Below are 23810 nucleotides of genomic sequence, written 5' to 3' on the forward strand. Positions count from 1 at the left end.
TAGATATCCTGGAAGATACAGTACATGAGCATAGGACAGAGTGGAAGAGCCAGAGGGAGATGAATAGAGAGAGAGAGAGAGAGAGAGAGGATTACAGGGATTGCGTTCCTGACGGGGCATAAATTAAGCGATGGAAGATGACAAAACTAAAGACAATACAATATCAACTCCAAATGCCCCATAACCTCTGTTCCTCAGGGAAACACTTAAAATACTATGTTCATTTTGTTAATTCACTTCAAATCCACCTAGGCACGGCAAATGAAGCAAGACACATTTTCATTTGAATACACTCAGGGGAGGGAAGACTTGGGGATTGGAACAAAATCCCTCCAAAATCAGAGTCATTTCAAGCAGAGCATTTCCACTGTCTCAAATAGCTAGAAGCCTATGCATTCAGGGAATAGCACAAATACCATTAGAGGATACATAGAATCACATAACGCATTCAGGAAATCATGACAAAAAGACTTAGGGTCTTATACTGGACATTGATAAACACTACTCTTGAAATACATTTCCAGGGTGTTAATCACTTTGTTGATGACCTGAAATGTGTCACTAGCTTCCATTATAACAATGTGTGTGTCCCTGAGATAGATAGATGTAGCCTATATTGCACCCCAATGATATTGTATAAAGGAATCTCTAACCATGGCCTCTCTTCTCACTGTGGGCCCTGACCCAACAGGCAGCAACACACTCAACCAACGGCCATCTTAGCACAGGGTGGGCATCTGTCTGAATGGCAAGCTCTAGGCTAGTGGACTGAGAGCCAGCAGAAGTCATCCTAATCAACATGAAGTGGGACCATGTACAGTTTATGGGATGTTACAAACATGGCATTGGCAGTGTTGTCGAAAGCCTAAAGGAGGGTAGCTCCATCACTATAGAGTAGCATTCAAGGCCACACACATCACTATAGTGTAGCGTTCAAGGCCACACACATCACTATAGAGTAGCGTTCAAGGCCACGCACATCACTATAGAGTAGCGTTCAAGGCCACACACATCACTATAGAGTAGCGTTCAAGGCCACACACACCACTATAGAGTAGCGTTCAAGGCCACACACATCACTATAGAGTAGCGTTCAAGGCCACACACATCACTATAGAGTAGCGTTCAAGGCCACACACATCACTATAGAGTAGCGTTCAAGGCCACACACACCACTATAGAGTAGCGTTCAAGGCCACACACATCACTATAGAGTAGCGTTCAAGGCCACACACATCACTATAGAGTAGCGTTCAAGGCCACACACATCACTATAGAGTAGCGTTCAAGGCCACACACATCACTATAGAGTAGCGTTCAAGGCCACACACACACCACTATAGAGTAGCGTTCAAGGCCACACACATCACTATAGAGTAGCGTTCAAGGCCACACACATCACTATAGAGTAGCGTTCAAGGCCACACACCACTATAGAGTAGCGTTCAAGGCCACACACATCACTATAGAGTAGCGTTCAAGGCCACACACATCACTATAGAGTAGCGTTCAAGGCCACACACATCACTATAGAGTAGCGTTCAAGGCCACACACATCACTATAGAGTAGCGTTCAAGGCCACACACATCACTATAGAGTAGCGTTCAAGGCCACACACATCACTATAGAGTAGCGTTCAAGGCCACACACATCACTATAGAGTAGCGTTCAAGGCCACACACATCACTATAGAGTAGCGTTCAAGGCCACACACATCACTATAGAGTAGCGTTCAAGGCCACACACATCACTATAGAGTAGCGTTCAAGGCCACACACATCACTATAGTGTAGCGTTCAAGGCCACACACATCACTATAGAGTAGCGTTCAAGGCCACACACATCACTATAGAGTAGCGTTCAAGGCCACACACATCACTATAGAGTAGCGTTCAAGGCCACACACATCACTATAGTGTAGCGTTCAAGGCCACACACATCACTATAGAGTAGCGTTCAAGGCCACACACATCACTATAGAGTAGCGTTCAAGGCCACACACATCACTATAGTGTAGCGTTCAAGGCCACACACATCACTATAGAGTAGCGTTCAAGGCCACACACATCACTATAGAGTAGCGTTCAAGGCCACACACCACTATAGTGTAGCGTTCAAGGCCACACACATCACTATAGAGTAGCGTTCAAGGCCACACACATCACTATAGAGTAGCGTTCAAGGCCACACACATCACTATAGTGTAGCGTTCAAGGCCACACACATCACTATAGAGTAGCGTTCAAGGCCACACACATCACTATAGAGTAGCGTTCAAGGCCACACACATCACTATAGAGTAGCGTTCAAGGCCACACACATCACTATAGAGTAGCGTTCAAGGCCACACACATCACTATAGAGTAGCGTTCAAGGCCACACACATCACTATAGAGTAGCGTTCAAGGCCACACACATCACTATAGAGTAGCGTTCAAGGCCACACACATCACTATAGAGTAGCGTTCAAGGCCACACACATCACTATAGAGTAGCGTTCAAGGCCACACACATCACTATAGAGTAGCGTTCAAGGCCACACACATCACTATAGTGTAGCGTTCAAGGCCACACACATCACTATAGAGTAGCGTTCAAGGCCACACACATCACTATAGAGTAGCGTTCAAGGCCACACACATCACTATAGTGTAGCGTTCAAGGCCACACACATCACTATAGAGTAGCGTTCAAGGCCACACACATCACTATAGAGTAGCGTTCAAGGCCACACACATCACTATAGAGTAGCGTTCAAGGCCACACACATCACTATAGAGTAGCGTTCAAGGCCACACACATCACTATAGAGTAGCATTCAAGGCCACACACATCACTATAGAGTAGCGTTCAAGGCCACACACATCACTATAGAGTAGCGTTCAAGGCCACACACATCACTATAGAGTAGCGTTCAAGGCCACACACATCACTATAGTGTAGCGTTCAAGGCCACACACATCACTATAGAGTAGCATTCAAGGCCACACACATCACTATAGAGTAGCGTTCAAGGCCACACACATCACTATAGAGTAGCGTTCAAGGCCACACACATCACTATAGAGTAGCGTTCAAGGCCACACACATCACTATAGAGTAGCGTTCAAGGCCACACACATCACTATAGAGTAGCGTTCAAGGCCACACACATCACTATAGAGTAGCATTCAAGGCCACACACATCACTATAGAGTAGCGTTCAAGGCCACACACATCACTATAGAGTAGCGTTCAAGGCCACACACATCACTATAGTGTAGCGTTCAAGGCCACACACATCACTATAGAGTAGCGTTCAAGGCCACACACATCACTATAGAGTAGCGTTCAAGGCCACACACATCACTATAGAGTAGCGTTCAAGGCCACACACATCACTATAGAGTAGCGTTCAAGGCCACACACATCACTATAGAGTAGCGTTCAAGGCCACACACATCACTATAGAGTAGCGTTCAAGGCCACACACATCACTATAGAGTAGCGTTCAAGGCCACACACATCACTGTAGAGTAGCGTTCAAGGCCACACACATCACTATAGAGTAGCGTTCAAGGCCACACACATCACTATAGAGTAGCATTCAAGGCCACACACATCACTATAGAGTAGCGTTCAAGGCCACACACATCACTATAGAGTAGCGTTCAAGGCCACACACATCACTATAGAGTAGCGTTCAAGGCCACACACATCACTATAGAGTAGCGTTCAAGGCCACACACATCACTATAGAGTAGCGTTCAAGGCCACACACATCACTATAGAGTAGCGTTCAAGGCCACACACATCACTATAGAGTAGCGTTCAAGGCCACACACATCACTATAGAGTAGCGTTCAAGGCCACACACATCACTATAGAGTAGCGTTCAAGGCCACACACATCACTATAGAGTAGCGTTCAAGGCCACACACATCACTATAGAGTAGCGTTCAAGGCCACACACATCACTATAGAGTAGCGTTCAAGGCCACACACATCACTATAGAGTAGCGTTCAAGGCCACACACATCACTATAGAGTAGCGTTCAAGGCCACACACATCACTATAGAGTAGCGTTCAAGGCCACGCACATCACTATAGAGTAGCGTTCAAGGCCACACACATGCATTTCATTTGGAATTGCTGTTCACAATTTGAGCGCCCACTGCTCAGCTTTTTGACTGTGCTATCACAAAAGCAGAGCTATAGAGTGTGTGTGACTGTGTGTGAGAAGGGGGAATTTGTTGCCTGTGAGAATGGACATGGGTTGAGCTTGATCCTCCAGGACCTTAGCACTGTTTATCTCAAGTGTCCTGGTCTGGGGGAGAACGTGGGGGGAGAGGAGAAGCAGATCAATGCCTCCCTCCAAACGCCTCTGCAGCAGTACAGTACGTCATTCAGCTCTTATAACTCCCAGCTCTTTCCAAAGGCAATATGGAGGGAGGGATACTGTTTGTTAATGTGTTTGTTTTCTATCATCATATCGGCAATATGACAATGTGAGAAAACCAATAGCATTGTGGGGAACAAAGGGAATGTGCCATACAGGAGATGAAGAGGAAGTGTCTTGGTCTTGAAGGGTGTCTTTAGGGTTACAGTTGTTGTTAGTCAACAGTGTCTTTCAGAACCCCTCCTAAAACCACAACTGTTTTGTTTTGGTTGTAGTTCCCTCTTCTGTTTGAGCGACAACATTTATTGCTGGGGAGCGTGACAAGAAGAAAAGGAAGTTAGTGTCTTGGTAGCTGTAGATTAGGCAGAGTAGAAGAATGGTGGTGGTAATCATACTGGAACGTTGTGTTCGTGCCGTATACTTTTTTCATTGTTGTCTGAATTGACTGTTTTGAGACGTACAATGCAGTCAATACCGTGTCGTTCAATACCGTGTCATTCAATATCGTGTCGTTCAATACTACAATACCACGTCGTACAATACTACAATACCGTGTCGTTCAATACCGTGACGTACAATACCGTGTCGTTCAATACCGTGTCGTTCAATACCGTGTCGTTCAATACCGTGTTGTTCAATACCGTGTCGTTCAATGCCGTGTCGTTCAATACCGTGTCGTACAATACTACAATACCGTGTCGTTCAATACCGTGTCGTACAATACCGTGTCGTTCAATACCGTGTCGTTCAATACCGTGTCGTTCAATACCGTGTTGTTCAATACCGTGTCGTTCAATGCCGTGTCGTTCAATACCGTGTCGTACAATACTACAATACCGTGTCGTTCAATACGGTGTCGTACAATACCGTGTCGTACAATACCGTGTCGTTCAATATCGTGTCGTACAATACCGTGTCGTACAATACCGTGTCGCACAATACCGTGTCGTTCAATATCGTGTCGTTCAATACCGTGTCGTTCAATACCGTGTCGTTCAATACCGTGTCGTTCAATACCGTGTTGTTCAATACCGTGTCGTTCAATACCGTGTCGTTCAATACCATGTCGTTCAATACCATGTCGTTCAATACTACAATACCGTGTCGTTCAATACCATGTCGTACAATACTACAATACCGTGTCGTTCAATACCGTGTCGTACAATACTACAATACCGTGTCGTACAATACCGTGTCGTACAATACCGTGTCGTACAATACCGTGTCGTACAATACCGTGTCGTACAATACTACAATACCGTGTCGTACAATACTACAATACCGTGTTGTTCAATACCGTGTCGTACAATACTACAATACCGTGTCGTACAATACCGTGTCGTACAATACCGTGTTGTTCAATATCGTGTCGTACAATACCGTGTCTTACAATACCGTGTCGTACAATACCGTGTCGTACAATACCGTGTCGTTCAATACCGTGTCGTACAATACCGTGTCGTACAATACCGTGTCGTACAATACTACAATACCGTGTCGTACAATACTACAATACCGTGTTGTTCAATACCGTGTCGTACAATACAATACCGTGTCGTACAATACCGTGTCGTACAATACCGTGTCGTTCAATATCGTGTCGTACAATACCGTGTCGTACAATACCGTGTCGCACAATACCGTGTTGTTCAATATCGTGTCGTTCAATACCGTGTCGTTCAATACCGTGTCGTTCAATACCGTGTCGTTCAATACCGTGTCGTTCAATACCGTGTTGTTCAATACCGTGTCGTTCAATACCGTGTCGTTCAATACCATGTCGTTCAATACTACAATACCGTGTCGTTCAATACCATGTCGTACAATACTACAATACCGTGTCGTACAATACCGTGTCGTACAATACCGTGTCGTACAATACCGTGTCGTTCAATACCGTGTCGTACAATACCGTGTCGTACAATACCGTGTCGTACAATACCGTGTCGTACAATACTACAATACCGTGTCGTACAATACTACAATACCGTGTCGTACAATACCGTGTCGTACAATACCGTGTTGTTCAATATCGTGTCGTACAATACCGTGTCTTACAATACCGTGTCGTACAATACCGTGTCTTACAATACCGTGTCGTACAATACCGTGTCGTACAATACCGTGTCGTTCAATACCGTGTCATTCAATACCGTGTCGTACAATACTACAATACCGTGTCGTACAATACCGTGTCGTACAATACTACAATACCGTGTCGTACAATACCGTGTCGTACAATACTACAATACCGTGTCGTACAATACTGTGTCGTACAATACTACAATACCGTGTCGTACAATACTACAATACTGTGTCGTACAATACTACAATACCGTGTCATTCAATACTGTGTCGTTCAATACCGTGTCGTTCAATACCGTGTCGTACAATACCGTGTCGTTCAATACCGTGTCGTTCAATACCGTGTCGTTCAATTTGTGTCGTTCAATACCGTGTCGTTCAATACCGTGTCGTTCAATACCGTGTCGTTCAATACCGTGTCGTACAATACCGTGTCGTACAATACTGTGTCGTTCAATACCGTGTCGTTCAATACCGTGTCGTGCAATACTACAATACCGTGTCGTACAATACTACAATACCGTGTCGTTCAATACTGTGTCGTACAATACCGTGTCGTTCAATACCGTGTCGTTCAATACTGTGTCGTTCAATACCATGTCGTTCAATACCGTGTCGTTCAATACTGTGTCGTACAATACTTCAATACCGTGTCGTACAATACTACAATACTGTGTCGTTCAATACCGTGTCGTTCAATACCGTGTCGTTCAATACCGTGTCGTACAATACCGTGTCGTTCAATACCGTGTCGTTCAATACCGTGTCGTTCAATACCGTGTCGTTCAATACCGTGTTGTTCAATACCGTGTCGTTCAATGCCGTGTCGTTCAATACCGTGTCGTACAATACTACAATACCGTGTCGTTCAATACGGTGTCGTACAATACCGTGTCGTACAATACCGTGTCGTTCAATATCGTGTCGTACAATACCGTGTCATACAATACCGTGTCGCACAATACCGTGTCGTTCAATATCGTGTCGTTCAATACCGTGTCGTTCAATACCGTGTCGTTCAATACCGTGTCGTTCAATACCGTGTTGTTCAATACCGTGTCGTTCAATACCGTGTCGTTCAATACCATGTCGTTCAATACCATGTCGTTCAATACTACAATACCGTGTCGTTCAATACCATGTCGTACAATACTACAATACCGTGTCGTTCAATACCGTGTCGTACAATACTACAATACCGTGTCGTACAATACCGTGTCGTACAATACCGTGTCGTACAATACCGTGTCGTACAATACCGTGTCGTACAATACTACAATACCGTGTCGTACAATACTACAATACCGTGTTGTTCAATACCGTGTCGTACAATACTACAATACCGTGTCGTACAATACCGTGTCGTACAATACCGTGTTGTTCAATATCGTGTCGTACAATACCGTGTCTTACAATACCGTGTCGTACAATACCGTGTCGTACAATACCGTGTCGTTCAATACCGTGTCGTACAATACCGTGTCGTACAATACCGTGTCGTACAATACTACAATACCGTGTCGTACAATACTACAATACTGTGTCGTACAATACTACAATACCGTGTCATTCAATACTGTGTCGTTCAATACCGTGTCGTTCAATACCGTGTCGTACAATACCGTGTCGTTCAATACCGTGTCGTTCAATACCGTGTCGTTCAATTTGTGTCGTTCAATACCGTGTCGTTCAATACCGTGTCGTTCAATACCGTGTCGTTCAATACCGTGTCGTACAATACCGTGTCGTACAATACTGTGTCGTTCAATACCGTGTCGTTCAATACCGTGTCGTGCAATACTACAATACCGTGTCGTACAATACTACAATACCGTGTCGTTCAATACCGTGTCGTACAATACCGTGTCGTTCAATACCGTGTCGTTCAATACTGTGTCGTTCAATACCATGTCGTTCAATACCGTGTCGTTCAATACTGTGTCGTACAATACTTCAATACCGTGTCGTACAATACTACAATACTGTGTCGTTCAATACCGTGTCGTTCAATACCGTGTCGTTCAATACCGTGTCGTACAATACCGTGTCGTTCAATACCGTGTCGTTCAATACCGTGTCGTTCAATACCGTGTCGTTCAATACCGTGTTGTTCAATACCGTGTCGTTCAATGCCGTGTCGTTCAATACCGTGTCGTACAATACTACAATACCGTGTCGTTCAATACGGTGTCGTACAATACCGTGTCGTACAATACCGTGTCGTTCAATATCGTGTCGTACAATACCGTGTCGTACAATACCGTGTCGCACAATACCGTGTCGTTCAATATCGTGTCGTTCAATACCGTGTCGTTCAATACCGTGTCGTTCAATACCGTGTTGTTCAATACCGTGTTGTTCAATACCGTGTCGTTCAATACCGTGTCGTTCAATACCATGTCGTTCAATACCATGTCGTTCAATACTACAATACCGTGTCGTTCAATACCATGTCGTACAATACTACAATACCGTGTCGTTCAATACCGTGTTGTTCAATACCGTGTTGTTCAATACCGTGTCGTACAATACCGTGTCGTACAATACCGTGTCGTACAATACTACAATACCGTGTCGTACAATACTACAATACCGTGTTGTTCAATACCGTGTCGTACAATACTACAATACCGTGTCGTACAATACCGTGTCGTACAATACCGTGTTGTTCAATATCGTGTCGTACAATACCGTGTCTTACAATACCGTGTCGTACAATACCATGTCGTACAATACCGTGTCGTTCAATACCGTGTCGTACAATACCGTGTCGTACAATACCGTGTCGTACAATACTACAATACCGTGTCGTACAATACTACAATACCGTGTTGTTCAATACCGTGTCGTACAATACAATACCGTGTCGTACAATACCGTGTCGTACAATACCGTGTCGTTCAATATCGTGTCGTACAATACCGTGTCGTACAATACCGTGTCGCACAATACCGTGTTGTTCAATATCGTGTCGTTCAATACCGTGTCGTTCAATACCGTGTCGTTCAATACCGTGTCGTTCAATACCGTGTCGTTCAATACCGTGTTGTTCAATACCGTGTCGTTCAATACCGTGTCGTTCAATACCAGGTCGTTCAATACCATGTCGTTCAATACTACAATACCGTGTCATTCAATACTGTGTCGTTCAATACCGTGTCGTTCAATACCGTGTCGTACAATACCGTGTCGTTCAATACCGTGTCGTTCAATACCGTGTCGTTCAATACCGTGTCGTTCAATTTGTGTCGTTCAATACCGTGTCGTTCAATACCGTGTCGTTCAATACCGTGTCGTTCAATACCGTGTCGTACAATACCGTGTCGTACAATACTGTGTCGTTCAATACCGTGTCGTTCAATACCGTGTCGTGCAATACTACAATACCGTGTCGTACAATACTACAATACCGTGTCGTTCAATACCGTGTCGTACAATACCGTGTCGTTCAATACCGTGTCGTTCAATACTGTGTCGTTCAATACCATGTCGTTCAATACCGTGTCGTTCAATACTGTGTCGTACAATACTTCAATACCGTGTCGTACAATACTACAATACTGTGTCGTTCAATACCGTGTCGTTCAATACCGTGTCGTACAATACCGTGTCGTACAATACTGTGTCGTTCAATACCGTGTCGTTCAATACCGTGTTGTTCAATACCGTGTTGTTCAATACTACAATACCGTGTCGTACAGTACTACAATACCGTGTTGTACAATACCGTGTCGTTCAATACCGTGTCGTACAATACCGTGTTGTTCAATACTACAATACCGTGTTGTTATTACTACAATACCGTGTCGTACAATACCGTGTCGTACAATACCGTGTCGTTCAATACCGTGTCGTTCAATACCGTGTCGTTCAATACCGTGTCGTTCAAAACCGTGTCGTTCAAAACCGTGTCGTTCAATACCGTGTTGTTCAATACCGTGTCGTTCAATACCGTGTCATAAAGACATGTCTTGTTCTCTGTACTCCTAGTCAATTCTGAGATATCAATTCATCTTTAGCTTTACATAACAAATAAATTATTGAATAGACAAAGCTCAGAAGTATCTTTGAAAACAAATGCATATAAATATATAAACTTAGACAAGACTCTCAAAAAATTCTAACAATAATATGCAAAAGTAGGTTAATGCCCTTCTGACATCAGTACCTTAATGTTCTATTGCTTCCTTGTTTACTCCACTGTACTGCAGACATATCTAGGATAGATTTTTTCTCTCTATTTTCTCTGCAATAAAAACAAAATCCATAATCTGGTTGGATGATCCAGACTAATCTCCCATAACTACAGTACAGTCATCACTCAACCTGCAATCCCATATCTCCACTCAACATCAAACTCCCAAAGCTTATAGATTAACTCCTGGCCTGGATGTCCCAGAAAATAAAAGACCATCAGCTAGAGCAGTGGGATTCGCTTGGTGCGTCCCTCAGCCCAAACAGATCACTGGGGAACTCGTACAGACCGTGTCGTAACTGTGGATTTACTGTGATTCGTCATGACTCGGACTGTCTCTCTGTCACTGTCTGTTTGGCTCGATCTGACCATGCATTCAGTATGATGCTCAAAACAAAACAATTGTTTGAAATATAAATCTGCTATATTATCTGTCAGTGGTCTTTGTAATGTGAATCCTGTGCCTGAGTTTGAGTAAATCTGCATTACAGTATGGTTTCTGTTACAGCAAGAGGTGTATTTCCTATGCCAAACCCAGGAAAAGGGCTTGGTTGGCCATCTCTGATGCAGCTAGAACAGTGGGGGTTGGTGGAGCAGTGAAAACGGGTCAGTGAAACCGCAGACCATCAAGCGTTGCCTCCACTGTCTGCCAGCGCAGTCAACCAACCGTGTTCCAGGAGCACCTCTGTCCCCCGGGCTTTCAAGGTCTCCCCGTTTCATCAATCTCCAGCAACCTTTACACGCACGGTCACTATCACTAATTAGACCAAAGATGGTGACGGATCAAGGCCCTAAAAATAGGACAAAAACCATGGAGCAAGGTGGCTTCTGGCTTCCAGGCATTCTCAAAGATGATGAATGAGACGATGAACCATTAGATAACTACCTAAAGTATCTGTGTCCTACTAATACACAACACACATCTCTGGGAGTACTTATTCACTTCTTAATTAAAACATCATGACTTGGGAGAACACAAATGCCCATTACTTGGGGTGAAAGTTCAGACTTTGTTTTTTCGTGTGTACCTTATTACTGCCATTTGTCAAAGAAAACATCGGTAGCTCTGAACAAATAGCCAACCCTGGAGCATTTTTTTTTGGGGGGGGGGGATTGAAAGCCCTGCTGCTTGTGCAAATGCTTTGTAAACCCAGGGGTACCACAGCCACAAGCCTGCAGATTAGAATCATCTTTCTTTGAGCCAATAGCTTTGCAACTGGGACACACCTGGAACACCAGACAAGGGTCACATTTAAACTGCCCAAAAGCATCCAGAATAAAAAGTTAACAAAACTTCAGCAGCTACCCTTGGACCAATGCAAAGTGTCAAATCAAATCAAATTTATTTGTCACATACACATGGTTAGCAGATGTTAATGCGAGTGTAGCGAAATGCTTGTGCTTCTAGTTTCCGACAATGCAGTAATAACCAACGAGTAATCTAACCTAACAATTCCAAAACTAGTACCATATGCACAAAAGTGTAAAGGGATAAAGAATATGTACATAAAGATATATGAATGAGTGATGGTACAGAACGGCATAGGCAAGATGCAGTAGATGGTATCGAGTACAGTCTATACATATGAGATGAGTAATGTAGGGTATGTAAACAAAGTGGCATAATTTAAAGTGGCTAGTGATACATGTATTACATAAAGATGCAGTAGATGATATAGAGTACAGTATATACATATGAGATGAATAATGTAGGGTATGTAAACATTATATTAAGTAGCATTGTTTAAAGTGGCTAGTGATATATTTTACATCAATTTCTATCAATTCCCATTATTAAAGTGGCTGGAGTTGAGTCAGTGTGTTGGCAGCAGAAACTCAATGTTAGTGGTGGCTGTTTAACAGTCTGATGGCCTTGAGATAGAAGCTGTTTTTCAGTCTCTCGGTCCCAGCTTTGATGCACCTGTACTGACCTCGCCTTCTGGATGATAGCGGGGTGAACAGGCAGTGGCTCGGGTGGTTGTTGTCCTTGATGATCTTTATGGCCTTCCTATGACATCGGGTGGTGTAGGTGTCCTGGAGGGCAGTTACTTTGCCCCTGGTGATGCGTTGTGCAGACCTCACTACCCTCTGGAGAGCCTTACGGTTGTGGGCGGAGCAGTTGCCGTACCAGACCAGACCAGATTAGCCTTGTTAAAATCCCCAACTACAATGAATGCATCCTCAGGATATGTGGTTTCTAGTTTGCAAAGAGTCAAATAAAGTTTGTTCAGGGCCATCGATGTGTCTGCTTGGGGGGGAATATATACGGCTGTGATTATAATCGTTGAGAATTCCCTTGGTAAATAATGTGGTTGACATTTGATTGTGAGGAATTCTAAATCAGGTGAACAGAAGGACTTGAGTTCCTGTATGTTGTTGTCACCACACCACGTCTCGTTAACCATAAGGCATACGCCCCCGCCCCTCTTCTTACCAGAAAGATGTCTGTTTCTGTCGGCGCGATGCGTGAAGAAACCAGCTGGCTGCAACAGCAGTGAGCCATGTTTCCGTGAAGCAAAGACCATTACAGTCTCTGATGTCCCTCTGGAATGCTACCCTTGCTCAGATTTCATCAACCTTGTTGTCAAGAGACTGGACATTGGCGAGAAGTATGCTAGGGAGTGGTGCGCGATGTGCCCATCTCCAGAGCCTGACCAGAAGACCGCTTCGTTTCCCTCTTTTACGACGTCTTTGTCAGGCTGGGATCCATTCCGTTGTCCTGGGTGAAAGGCAGAACACAGGATCCGCTTCGGGAAAGTCATATTCTTGGTCGTACTGATGGTGAGTTGACGTTGCTCTTATATTCAGTAGTTCCTCCCGACTGTATGTAATGAAACCTAAGATGACCTGGGGTACCAATGTAAGAAATAACACGTAAAAAAATAAAAAACTGCATAGTTTCCTAGGAACGCGAAGCGAGGCGGCCATCTTTGTCGGCGCCAGAAGTAGTGTCTGCACGGTCCAAAATCAGTTTAAAATATAAGGGGCAAATGAAATAACAAGCCAGACCAGATTTAAATCCCGACGTCCTTCCATTCCTGGGTAGTCTCTCAGCTGGACCCCCTGTTGGCTGTGTCACTGACATGTGTCCCAGTTGGACTCGGCTATGCAGTCTAATGAATGTTAATGGTCACCCAGGACCCCCATGGCTCTCTTGCTGGGCCTCTGCACTCTTGTTCCCATTCTGGGAGGCAGTCGTGGCAGGTAGAGGTCTGCCGTCCACTCCTGTGGGCCCTCGGCTGTGGTAGTCCCTCTGGGGCTGGGGCATGAAACAGATCGCCACACATCATTGCAGCATGGGTCCTCGCTCTGCTCCTCCGAGTCAAGATCACATACACACACACACAAAGCGAGGTAGCTGGCTGCCCCCTCCTAACTCCTCACACAGGCATGGGCCGCGCTACGGAGTGAGGAGCCGTCAGGGCACATCAGCCGGGAACGTGGAAACAAATGACCTCTGTCCCTTCGCTGTCCGCCCCCACCACCACCCTGACATTTTCCCATCAACAGCTTCAGCGCTTCCGACATGTGACCCCGGCGGCACGGGCGGTCGTGACTCGCCAAGCGCGTGAGCGCTCACACACACACTGAGGGAGGAGATAGCAGGACAGGTCTCTGATCTTCAGATTCAAACGCAGCGGGAGAATGTCAGCTTCAAACCGTTTCTGTTATACAACCCTGCTCTCTGCATATCAAACCCAGGTCACAATTCAAATTGGGTTCACGAAGTAAAGACAAACTGGAATATGCACTCAACTCTGATTAAAACATGATGAAACAAACTACTCCTTCTCTCTGATTCCAATATGATGAATCAAACTACTCCTACTCTCTGATTCCAATTTGATGAAACAAACTACTCCTTCTCTCTGATTCCAATTTGATGAAACAAACTACTCCTTCTCTCTGATTCCAATATGATGAATCAAACTACTCCTTCTCTCTGATTCCAATATGATGAAACAAACTACTCCTACTCTCTGATTCCAATATGATGAAACAAACTACTCCTTCTCTCTGATTTAAATATGATGAAACAAACTACTCCTTCTCTCTGATTCTAATATGATGAAACAAACTACTCCTCTCTGATTCCAATTTGATGAATAAAACTACTCCTTCTCTCTGATTCCAATATGATGAAACAAACTCGAACCGAGACACAGGGGTGGGTAGCACAACAACTGCAGAAAATCCTATTCATGTTTTGGGGGAAAACTTTGAGTGTCTTTCCGTAGCAATTTCCCCTGCGAGCTTGCTGCAGCCTGGGAGAGGGGTAATCCATCACCCAGTATTCCTGATAGGGGGAAACATGGCGGCCCCCCTCCCAGTCCAGCAAACCTCGCCCTCGCCGCATACAGCGCAGCGCAGCACGGGTCGGATCAGCCTGCCTATCAATTACAGAGTCAAACGTGTCTGGAACGGCGTGTCTGGGGAGTTATCGGTAAACTGCTTGCTACACCACCTCTGTCTGACTGATCCGGTTGATGTTCCTTCATTTCCCCCCCTGGTACTGCTGAGGAAATGACAGGCGGGTCCAGACAGACAGGGATCTAATGCTAATCTTCCCATATGTTAGGCTGAGCTGCGAGCTAGGCTAGCGACAAGCCTCAGGGGCTGATGTGGTCCCAAGGGCCCTGACTGGCAGCCCTGGCTCTTACCCGCTCTCCCACGCTGGAGGTGGGAGTAGAGGGAGTCGGAGGGGAACCAGAAACAGTATCACAGGGTTCACCTGTCCTACTAGAAACACTTCCATCTCAACGACTTATTAGCATTTGATAATAGTCACATATTTTACTCCTAGGTTGAATCATTAATCACTTTCGCAATTGCCAACCCTGTCACATATAGGAGTATAAAGTCCCAACTGAGAAACCATATGCAGAAATAGTTCAAATAAAATAATCAAACAAAGGAAGAAAAGAACGGAACTTTGAGAAGAGTAGGAAATGTTATTTAGAGAAACAAAAGCTGTGGTTCCATTTTAAAAACAGTGTCATTTATGCCCCCGGGAGTCACCATAATCGCTGTCCAATCACACTGACAATGCCCCTCCCAAGAGGGAGGGCACAACAGAATGTACAGCAACCAGGATCCAATATGGATACCAACGTCATAGAAGAATCCATCTTAGGTCTGTAGGAGCTAAATAGTAGCCTTACCTTCAACAGCATACTCTTCTGCTTCAGAGGGGCCAACGAGGACAGGAAGGAGAGAGAGAGAGAAAACAAACAGATTAGACAGCATACTCTTCTGCTTCAAAGGGGCCAATGAGGACAGGAAGGAGAGAGAGAGAGAGAGAATGAACAGATTAGACAAACAGCATTTGGAACAATTACCATATCCAGACATAATTCCAATGTAGTAGATATCCAATTAATTACATATCCTGTCGTAGTTCCAATTTGTTAAGCAAAACACATGTTATCAGAGAAGAGGTCATTTACAAGAACAAAAAAAGCACAATTTGATTCATAAGATCTGTCCAGGCAAAATTAAATCATATTTTTCCCATGGCTTGATTTACAATGCTTGGAAAAACAACCGAAATGTGAGACTGCAAAATGTGAAGTCCTCTTCCAGCCGGGGGCTTACATCAATTCTAAGAAAATCAACTGCAAATGGAAGGAACTGGGGAAAAATGTGCATCAAATATAAGAGTAGGCCTGGGTCTCAACCACTTAACATCTCAACCACTCATCCAATCTCAACCACTCATCCATCTTAACCACTCATCCATCTTAACCACTCATCCATCTTAACCACTCATCCATCTTAACCACTCATCCATCTTAACCACTCATCCATCTTAACCACTCATCCATCTTAACCACTCATCCATCTTAACCACTCATCCATCTTAACCACTCATCCATCTTAACCACTCATCCATCTTAACCACTCATCCATCTTAACCACTCATCCATCTTAACCACTTATCCATCTTAATCACTCAACATCTTAATCACTTATCCATCTTAACCACTCAACATCTTAACCACTCAACATCTTAACCACTCAACATCTTAACCACTCAACATCTTAACCACTCAACATCTTAACCACTCAACATCTTAACCACTCTATTACAAAAGTGCTGAATCGAGTTAGAGCAACCTCCCTAATGACATCTCTCCAACTCCATGATCTAGAGAGAGAGAGAGTCCGAGGAATCCAGTTGTAAGAAAGATGCTTCTCTAGGATCATCATCACATAATCAAAGATCCACTACACATTCATGGAAAAAGCCTCCAGCCTCCTACTGTATCAGACCCTATGGAGAGTTGAACATTTTGATCTTTTACTTGGCCCGGGCCTTAGCGATAGTTTGTTATATCATAATCGACGTAGCTTTTGCTGGTACATTGCGTGCTTGTGCCTTTATTTTAGTATAATTGAATGTATTTTTTATGTATAGTGAAAGCCTGTGTATGGCAAGACGACCAGGAAGTGCTGTTTACCGTCACTTTTAGTATTAAGATTTCATGATTTCATGGCACGGCGGCCATTTGGGAACCTGCAACGTGCCATTGAAGCCCCAGCGCGGTTCCACAGAGAGCGTTCGGTGCGAGACGAGGTCAACCACTACACATCTACAAAGTGCAACTTCCTCAAAAAACTTCATTCACAGACTGCATTCATCCAGTATACTAATCGTGAACAGATCCGAATCAATGTCCACTTATCCATCTTCACTAGACTCTAGCTGTACGGCACTGGCTTGATCGGTTCCTACGAACATAATAATGTACCTATGCAGTGTTTATCTGTTTTCATCTGTACAGAGCCGCTTCTCTCAAATGCATCCTTTGTTGTGTCATTCAATGACTTGCTGTACGATTCATTTCCCCGGAGAAATATCTACAAGGTCTTCTCATTGAAATAGTATTCTATGTTGTCATTATACAGAGAGAAAGGCTACAAAGAGCCTGGGTGGGTTGGCGTAAAAAGGCAATCGATGCCTGTGCCTGGGCCCCACTGACACAAGAGGATCCCTTAGAACTCCTCCACCGCTCCCCATTGATTCTCAGATTAGAACACCCACAATGCTGCTCATGAGGCGGGCAGCTGCTGTAAAGCAGGAGGTCAAGAGAGCAAACATTTTACTCATTTAGCAGACACTCTTAACCAGAGCAATTTAGGGTTACGTGCCTTGCTCAAGGGCACATTGGCACCTTCTCCCCTAGTCAGCTCTGGGATTTGAACCGGCACCTGCTCAGTTACTGGCCCAATGCTCTTAACCACTAGGATACCTGCCGACAAACCCAGACGTGGCTAGCCAATGGAGAGAGATGCATGATTCCACACCAGAGATTAAGCCAGAGCTTGGTTGTCTAATGTAATGATTGTTATGTCTGGCCATGGTTCTACCCCCCCCCCCCCCCCCCCATCCCATCCCTCTGATTTGGATGGTTCTCAGCCTTGACTACCCTATCTTTTAGAGACACACTCGGCGAGAGCCTCTGAGTCTCTGTTCAAGGCAGGCAGAGCATGAAAGGGATGGCTCCCTTTTTCTCCAAACTCACGATTCATCGCTCAAGTAATTATGGGGCCTGTGTAAAAATATTCCTCGGAGACGGTTAATGTGGATTGTATCCCGTTGTCCGAAAGTGGATGGAGCAGCAAACCTCAGTAGACTTTATTTTTCAAACAGTAGAGTTAACATTGCTTAGGGAATTACTGGGAATATGACACGGAATGAAAGTGAAGGATCTGACGATAAAACATAGTCAAGCGGAAGCTCTTATTTCAGGAAGCTGGGTTCCCCCATTGAGAATAGTGAGAGGTACATAGAAAGCCAAGCATTAACATCATTCCTAACATTTCTGCACCTAATACAAATGCATTGTGAGCAAGTCTGTGCCCTTTAGGGATCGGACACTCCACTGGGTTTGTATACAAACATTACATGACAATTTTCAGGTTAGATACTGTGAGATGATAGTGTGTTTTTGTGATGCTGTTCCCACTTCACCGGAGCTAGACTTTCCCTCTCCCCAGAGAGCCAATAGCATGCTGCCTCGAGAGGGGATCCCTTCCAGTAAACGATTAAGATCATTATTCATCTAAAATGCTGTGATTATGGTCTGTTTTATAGACACAGGATGACTGTGTCTCTCTGGGGCATTGGAACTAGACGAGAGAACATATTTTGGATTGAACAGGAAAGAAAGTATTTTTTTATTTAACTAGGCAAGTCAATTAACAACAAATTCTCATTTACAATGACGGCCTACCCAGGCCAATTGTGCACCGCCATATGGGACTCCCAATCACGGCTGAATGTGATGCAGTCTGGATTCGAACCAAGACTCATGTCTATAATTCCAATGTAATTCCACCTTACCAAAGTAATTGATACCCAGAGGTACTTTTGTAATCACAGATATTTCCCCACAGCTCAAACGTTTCCTTACATACTGCATACGTTTAATATAGGGTGGCGTGGCGTCTTCAGGGGGTTGGGGTCAGTTTAAGTGTTCTTCTCACTTCCCTATTCACTATGCTGAAGGCTATAGGGTGTTGCCGTGGCAACTAACGATCTCATTGACAGCAGCTGCTCCACTGCACATCTGACCACAGTTGAGGTCTGGGAGCAACATTGGAAGGAGAGCATGGTCGAGATGAATGAAGGCTGCTGAGGGGAGAACGGCTCATAAATGATGTCTGGAACGGAATGGCATCAAATCATGTGTTTGATGTATTTGATACCGTTCCACTGATTCCACTCCACCCAGTACCACGAGCCCATCCTCCCCAATTAAGTTGCCACCAACCGCCTGTGGTCAAGATCCTGTATATATTGTCTCAGCCCTGACAATGGGAGTCGTTGTCCAAAAGGCGGGAAGGCAGATGGTCTGCTTATCGTTCTGCTGACCTTGGACAGATTTTGACAGGAGAAAAACCCTCTCGCTTCACCTCTTCCTCTCTGGCATGGTCGACTTCCTGCCCAACTAGACATGCAGGCATTGCATTGCGTTCATTTTCAAATAATATTTTTGCAGGAATCTTTTTGTGAATGATTTTCACCAAAAATGTTATCTATGCCGAGCTGGGCAGCCTGAGCTTTTGCTATCTTATCAGGCGCTAGGCTTTGGTCTTCTTCAATGGTTGCGTGCCACATCATCAACTGTGCAGTCGGGCATCAGATTGCTATGTCATACGATGTGGTTAGATGATATGTTAAAAACCTATCCAGACGTTGTAAGTTCTGGTATTTGCTGCAAAGTAGTCAGGAAGGAACTCGACCATGACTGCTCACACTGGGGGAAAGGCTGGTGAGGACAGCAGGAGGTGCCATGTGTAAGGAGCTTTTGCCATCTCTTACATGTGGTCTGTACTGAAGAAAATATACCACTTCCAAAAATCAATGGTCTGTGATTGTTCAGCAGTGCGTTGTAGACTACACATAACACACAATAGCACTGCAAGCTCTTAGTCCTTGGTCAGCTCAGGAGCAGAAGCACTGAGGCCCACCCTCACTGTGGGAGTTAAAAACCCATGGCAGCCACACACCAACACCACATAGCCTAACAGCAAACATACACATATGGAACGCACACGAACACAGCACAGCCCCATGGTAGGTCACACCAGAGACCTGCAATGTGAAAAGCCACTCAGAGATCAGTGACCATGTGAAGTGCTGGACTGTGAACCCGATGTCACATGTGGCAGAGACATGAATGTTCTCAATTTCTATCAGCAAAGGTAAACGCAGAGAAACACAAAGCCACAAAGCTATGACCCCCCCCCCCCCCCTTTTGTAGGCAACACGTAAACTTTAATTGAATATGTCTTAGGTCATCTCCCACCAGTTTCCTCTCATTACAATTACATTTCAAATCTGACTTATTTTATATTGTGTGACTCAGTCTCTCTCAAACAGTCACCCACAAGCTTTCTCTCACATGAAAAAATAGAATAAATTCTACAAGCAACAAGCACTGTCAAAAATGATATTGTGACGAGCTCTCATGTTGAGTGGCATGTACAAGTAGCCTTGATCTTCTACAACTCCCATATTACAAACAGACAATACTGGTTTAAAATAGAAAAGACATGTGAGATGGCAAGAAAGAAAGAGTGAGAGAGAGAGTGTGAGAGAGAGAGTGAGAGAGAAACATCAGCGCCACAGGTAACTTCCACAAAGCTGTGAACGATCTGAGAGACAAGGCAAGAAGGGCCTTCTATGCCTTCAAAAGGAACATAAAATTCAACATACCAATTAGGATCTGGCTAAAAATACTTGAATCAGTTATAGAACTCATTGCCCTTTATGGTTGTGAGGTCTGGGGTCCACTCACCAAACAAGAATTCACAAAATGGGACAAACACCAAATTGAGACTCCGCATGCAGAATTCTGCAAAAATATAATCCGTGTACAACGTAAAACACCAAATAATGCATGCAGAGCAGAATTAGGCCGATGCCCACTAATTATCAAAATCCAGAAAAGAGCCATTAAATTCTACAACCACGTAAAAGGAAGGGATTCCCAAACCTTCCATAACAAAGCCATCACCTACAGAGAGATGAACCTGGAGAAGAGTCCCCTAAGCAAGCTGGTCCTGGGGCTCTGTTCACAGTGTAAGACACTCAATAGAGTTTGAGTAAGTCAGTTCTAGGAAGTTATTTTCATCAGGGTGCTAACAGTTTTCTGTAGTGGAGACAGAATAACAAGAGTGATTCTGAAACATTTCCTAATTGGACATACACTAATTAGGCGGAATATGATAGTTTTCTTCATTCGAGTCGACTGGAGAGGAGACGGAGCAAAGAGGGTCAGAGAACGGGTAAACGGAGGAGCACAAGACAGTCTGCCACCGGGAGAGAGTTACAGTGCCTTGCGAAAGTATTCGGCCCCCTTGACCTTTGCGACCTTTTGCCACATTTCAGGCTTCAAACATAAAGATATAAAACTGTATTTTTTTGTGAAGAATCAACAACAAGTGGGACACAATCATGAAGTGGAACGACATTTATTGGATATTTCAAACTTTTTGAACAAATCAAAAACTGAAAAATTGGGCGTGCAAAATTATTCAGCCCCTTTACTTTCAGTGCAGCAAACTCTCTCCAGAAGTTCAGTGAGGAGCTCTGAATGATCCAATGTTGACCTAAATGACTAATGATGATAAATACAATCCACCTGTGTGTAATCAAGTCTCCGTATAAATGCACCTGCACTGTGATAGTCTCAGAGGTCTGTTAAAAGCGCAGAGAGCATCATGAAGAACAAGGAACACACCAGGCAGGTCCGAGATACTGTTGTGAAGAAGTGTAAAGCCGGATTTGGATACAAAAAGATTTCCCAAGCTTTAAACATCCCAAGGAGCACTGTGCAAGCGATAATATTGAAATGGAAGGAGTATCAGACCACTGCAAATCTACCAAGACCTGGCCGTCCCTCTAAACATTCAGCTCATACAAGGAGAAGACTGATCAGAGATGCAGCCAAGAGGCCCATGATCACTCTGGATGAACTGCAGAGATCTACAGCTGAGGTGGGAGACTCTGTCCATAGGACAACAATCAGTCGTATATTGCACAAATCTGGCCTTTATGGAAGAGTGGCAAGAAGAAAGCCATTTCTTAAAGTTATCCATAAAAAGTGTAATTTAAAGTTTGCCACAAGCCACCTGGGAGACACACCAAACATGTGGAAGAAGGTGCTCTGGTCAGATGAAACCAAAATTGAACTTTTTGGCAACAATGCAAAACGTTATGTTTGGCGTAAAAGCAACACAGCAGAACACACCATCCCCACTGTCAAACATGGTGGTGGCAGCATCATGGTTTGGGCCTGCTTTTCTTCAGCAGGGACAGGGAAGATGGTTAAAATTGATGGGAAGATGGATGGAGCCAAATACAGGACCATTCTGGAAGAAAACCTGATGGAGTCTGCAAAAGACCTGAGACTGGGACGGAGATTTGTCTTCCAACAAGACAATGATGCAAAACATAAAGCAAAATCTACAATGGAATGGTTCAAAAATAAACATATCCAGGTGTTAGAATGGCCAAGTCAAAGTCCAGACCTGAATCCAATCGAGAATCTGTGGAAAGAACTGAAAACTGCTGTTCACAAATGCTCTCCATCCAACCTCACTGAGCTCGAGCTGTTTTGCAAGGAGGAATGGGAAAAAAATTCAGTCTCTCGATGTGCAAAACTGATAGAGACATACCCCAAGCGACTTACAGCTGTAATCGCAGCAAAATGTGGCGCTACAAAGTATTAACTTAAGGGGGCTGTTGTTGATTCTTCACAAAAAATACAGTTTTATATCTTTATGTTTGAAGCCTGAAATGTGGCAAAAGGTCGCAAAGTTCAAGGGGGCCGAATACTTTCGCAAGGCACTGTATCACTGTCTGTGGAGTTAGAACATAGTAAAGTGTAGAAAAGTGTTAAGATGTGTGTTTGGTGGGATGGAAAACGATAACTTTACTCAGAAATGAGCCTGCTCAGATTTAGATTTGATTTGGATCTCTAGTCTTCTAAGAGTCCTTAAGAAATATCAAAAAAACATACAGAAATGAGAAAAACAACAAAAGCAAGGTAGAAGCACAAAAACACAAAACAAAGACACACATTCATGTTACACATTCATGTTACCTATACATATTAGGAGTTACACATTTTCTATAATTTCCTTGATAGCCGGACATTTGAGTGCATTGTGTAATTCTATGGAAGACCTCTGGTAACCACGTTGCAGAACCATTCCGGCTGCCTTAGCACAAGCTATCTGCAGTCCCTTTAGGCCACCAACACCTGCATTACTCTACACGACAGTTCACTATGGATGAGAGCATCTGAGATTTGTAAAAAAAAAAATTGCTCTGGCATATATTTCACAATTCTTCTGAGCATACAGGAGGTGCCAATGATTTTGTTGCAGAGCTGTGAAATGTGTGATGACCAAGGGAGACTTTTGTCTCTGAAACCTCTTCTATGTGTGGTCTGCCAACTGTTTCTTCCTTTTTCGCTTCACACATATTAGCATTGCTTTGGTTTTCTTTGTACTTAGCACTAATTTGTTTTTTCCAATTTGAAATACTTATGTCAGCCTTATTTAGCTGCCCTACAGAATTGCCTGTTACATAAACAGTGGTATAGTCAAAAGCACAAATACTGTACATGTTTGA

General features: G+C 44.1%; 1 protein-coding gene across 8 annotated transcripts in view; it reads right to left on the reverse strand.

Moving 5' to 3' along the window:
• LOC110500696 (neurexin-2) overlaps positions 1-23810 on the reverse strand; it is a 1050333-nt gene that overhangs the window by 841964 nt on the left and 184559 nt on the right. For 6 of the 8 annotated variants that reach the window (XM_090214788.1, XM_090214787.1, XM_090214790.1 and 3 more), the window contains exon 3: positions 15823-15843. In XM_090214788.1, coding sequence (XP_090070914.1) covers positions 15823-15843 — 21 coding nt within the window. The remainder of the gene's footprint in view (positions 1-15822; positions 15844-23810) is intronic. The other 2 variants (XM_090214789.1, XM_090214786.1) reach the window with 1 other exon arrangement.

The sequence above is a fragment of the Oncorhynchus mykiss genome, chromosome 21 (genome assembly GCF_057628025.1).
Source record: "Oncorhynchus mykiss isolate SJ-2025 chromosome 21, ASM5762802v1, whole genome shotgun sequence".
NCBI classification, from domain to species: domain Eukaryota; kingdom Metazoa; phylum Chordata; class Actinopteri; order Salmoniformes; family Salmonidae; genus Oncorhynchus; species Oncorhynchus mykiss.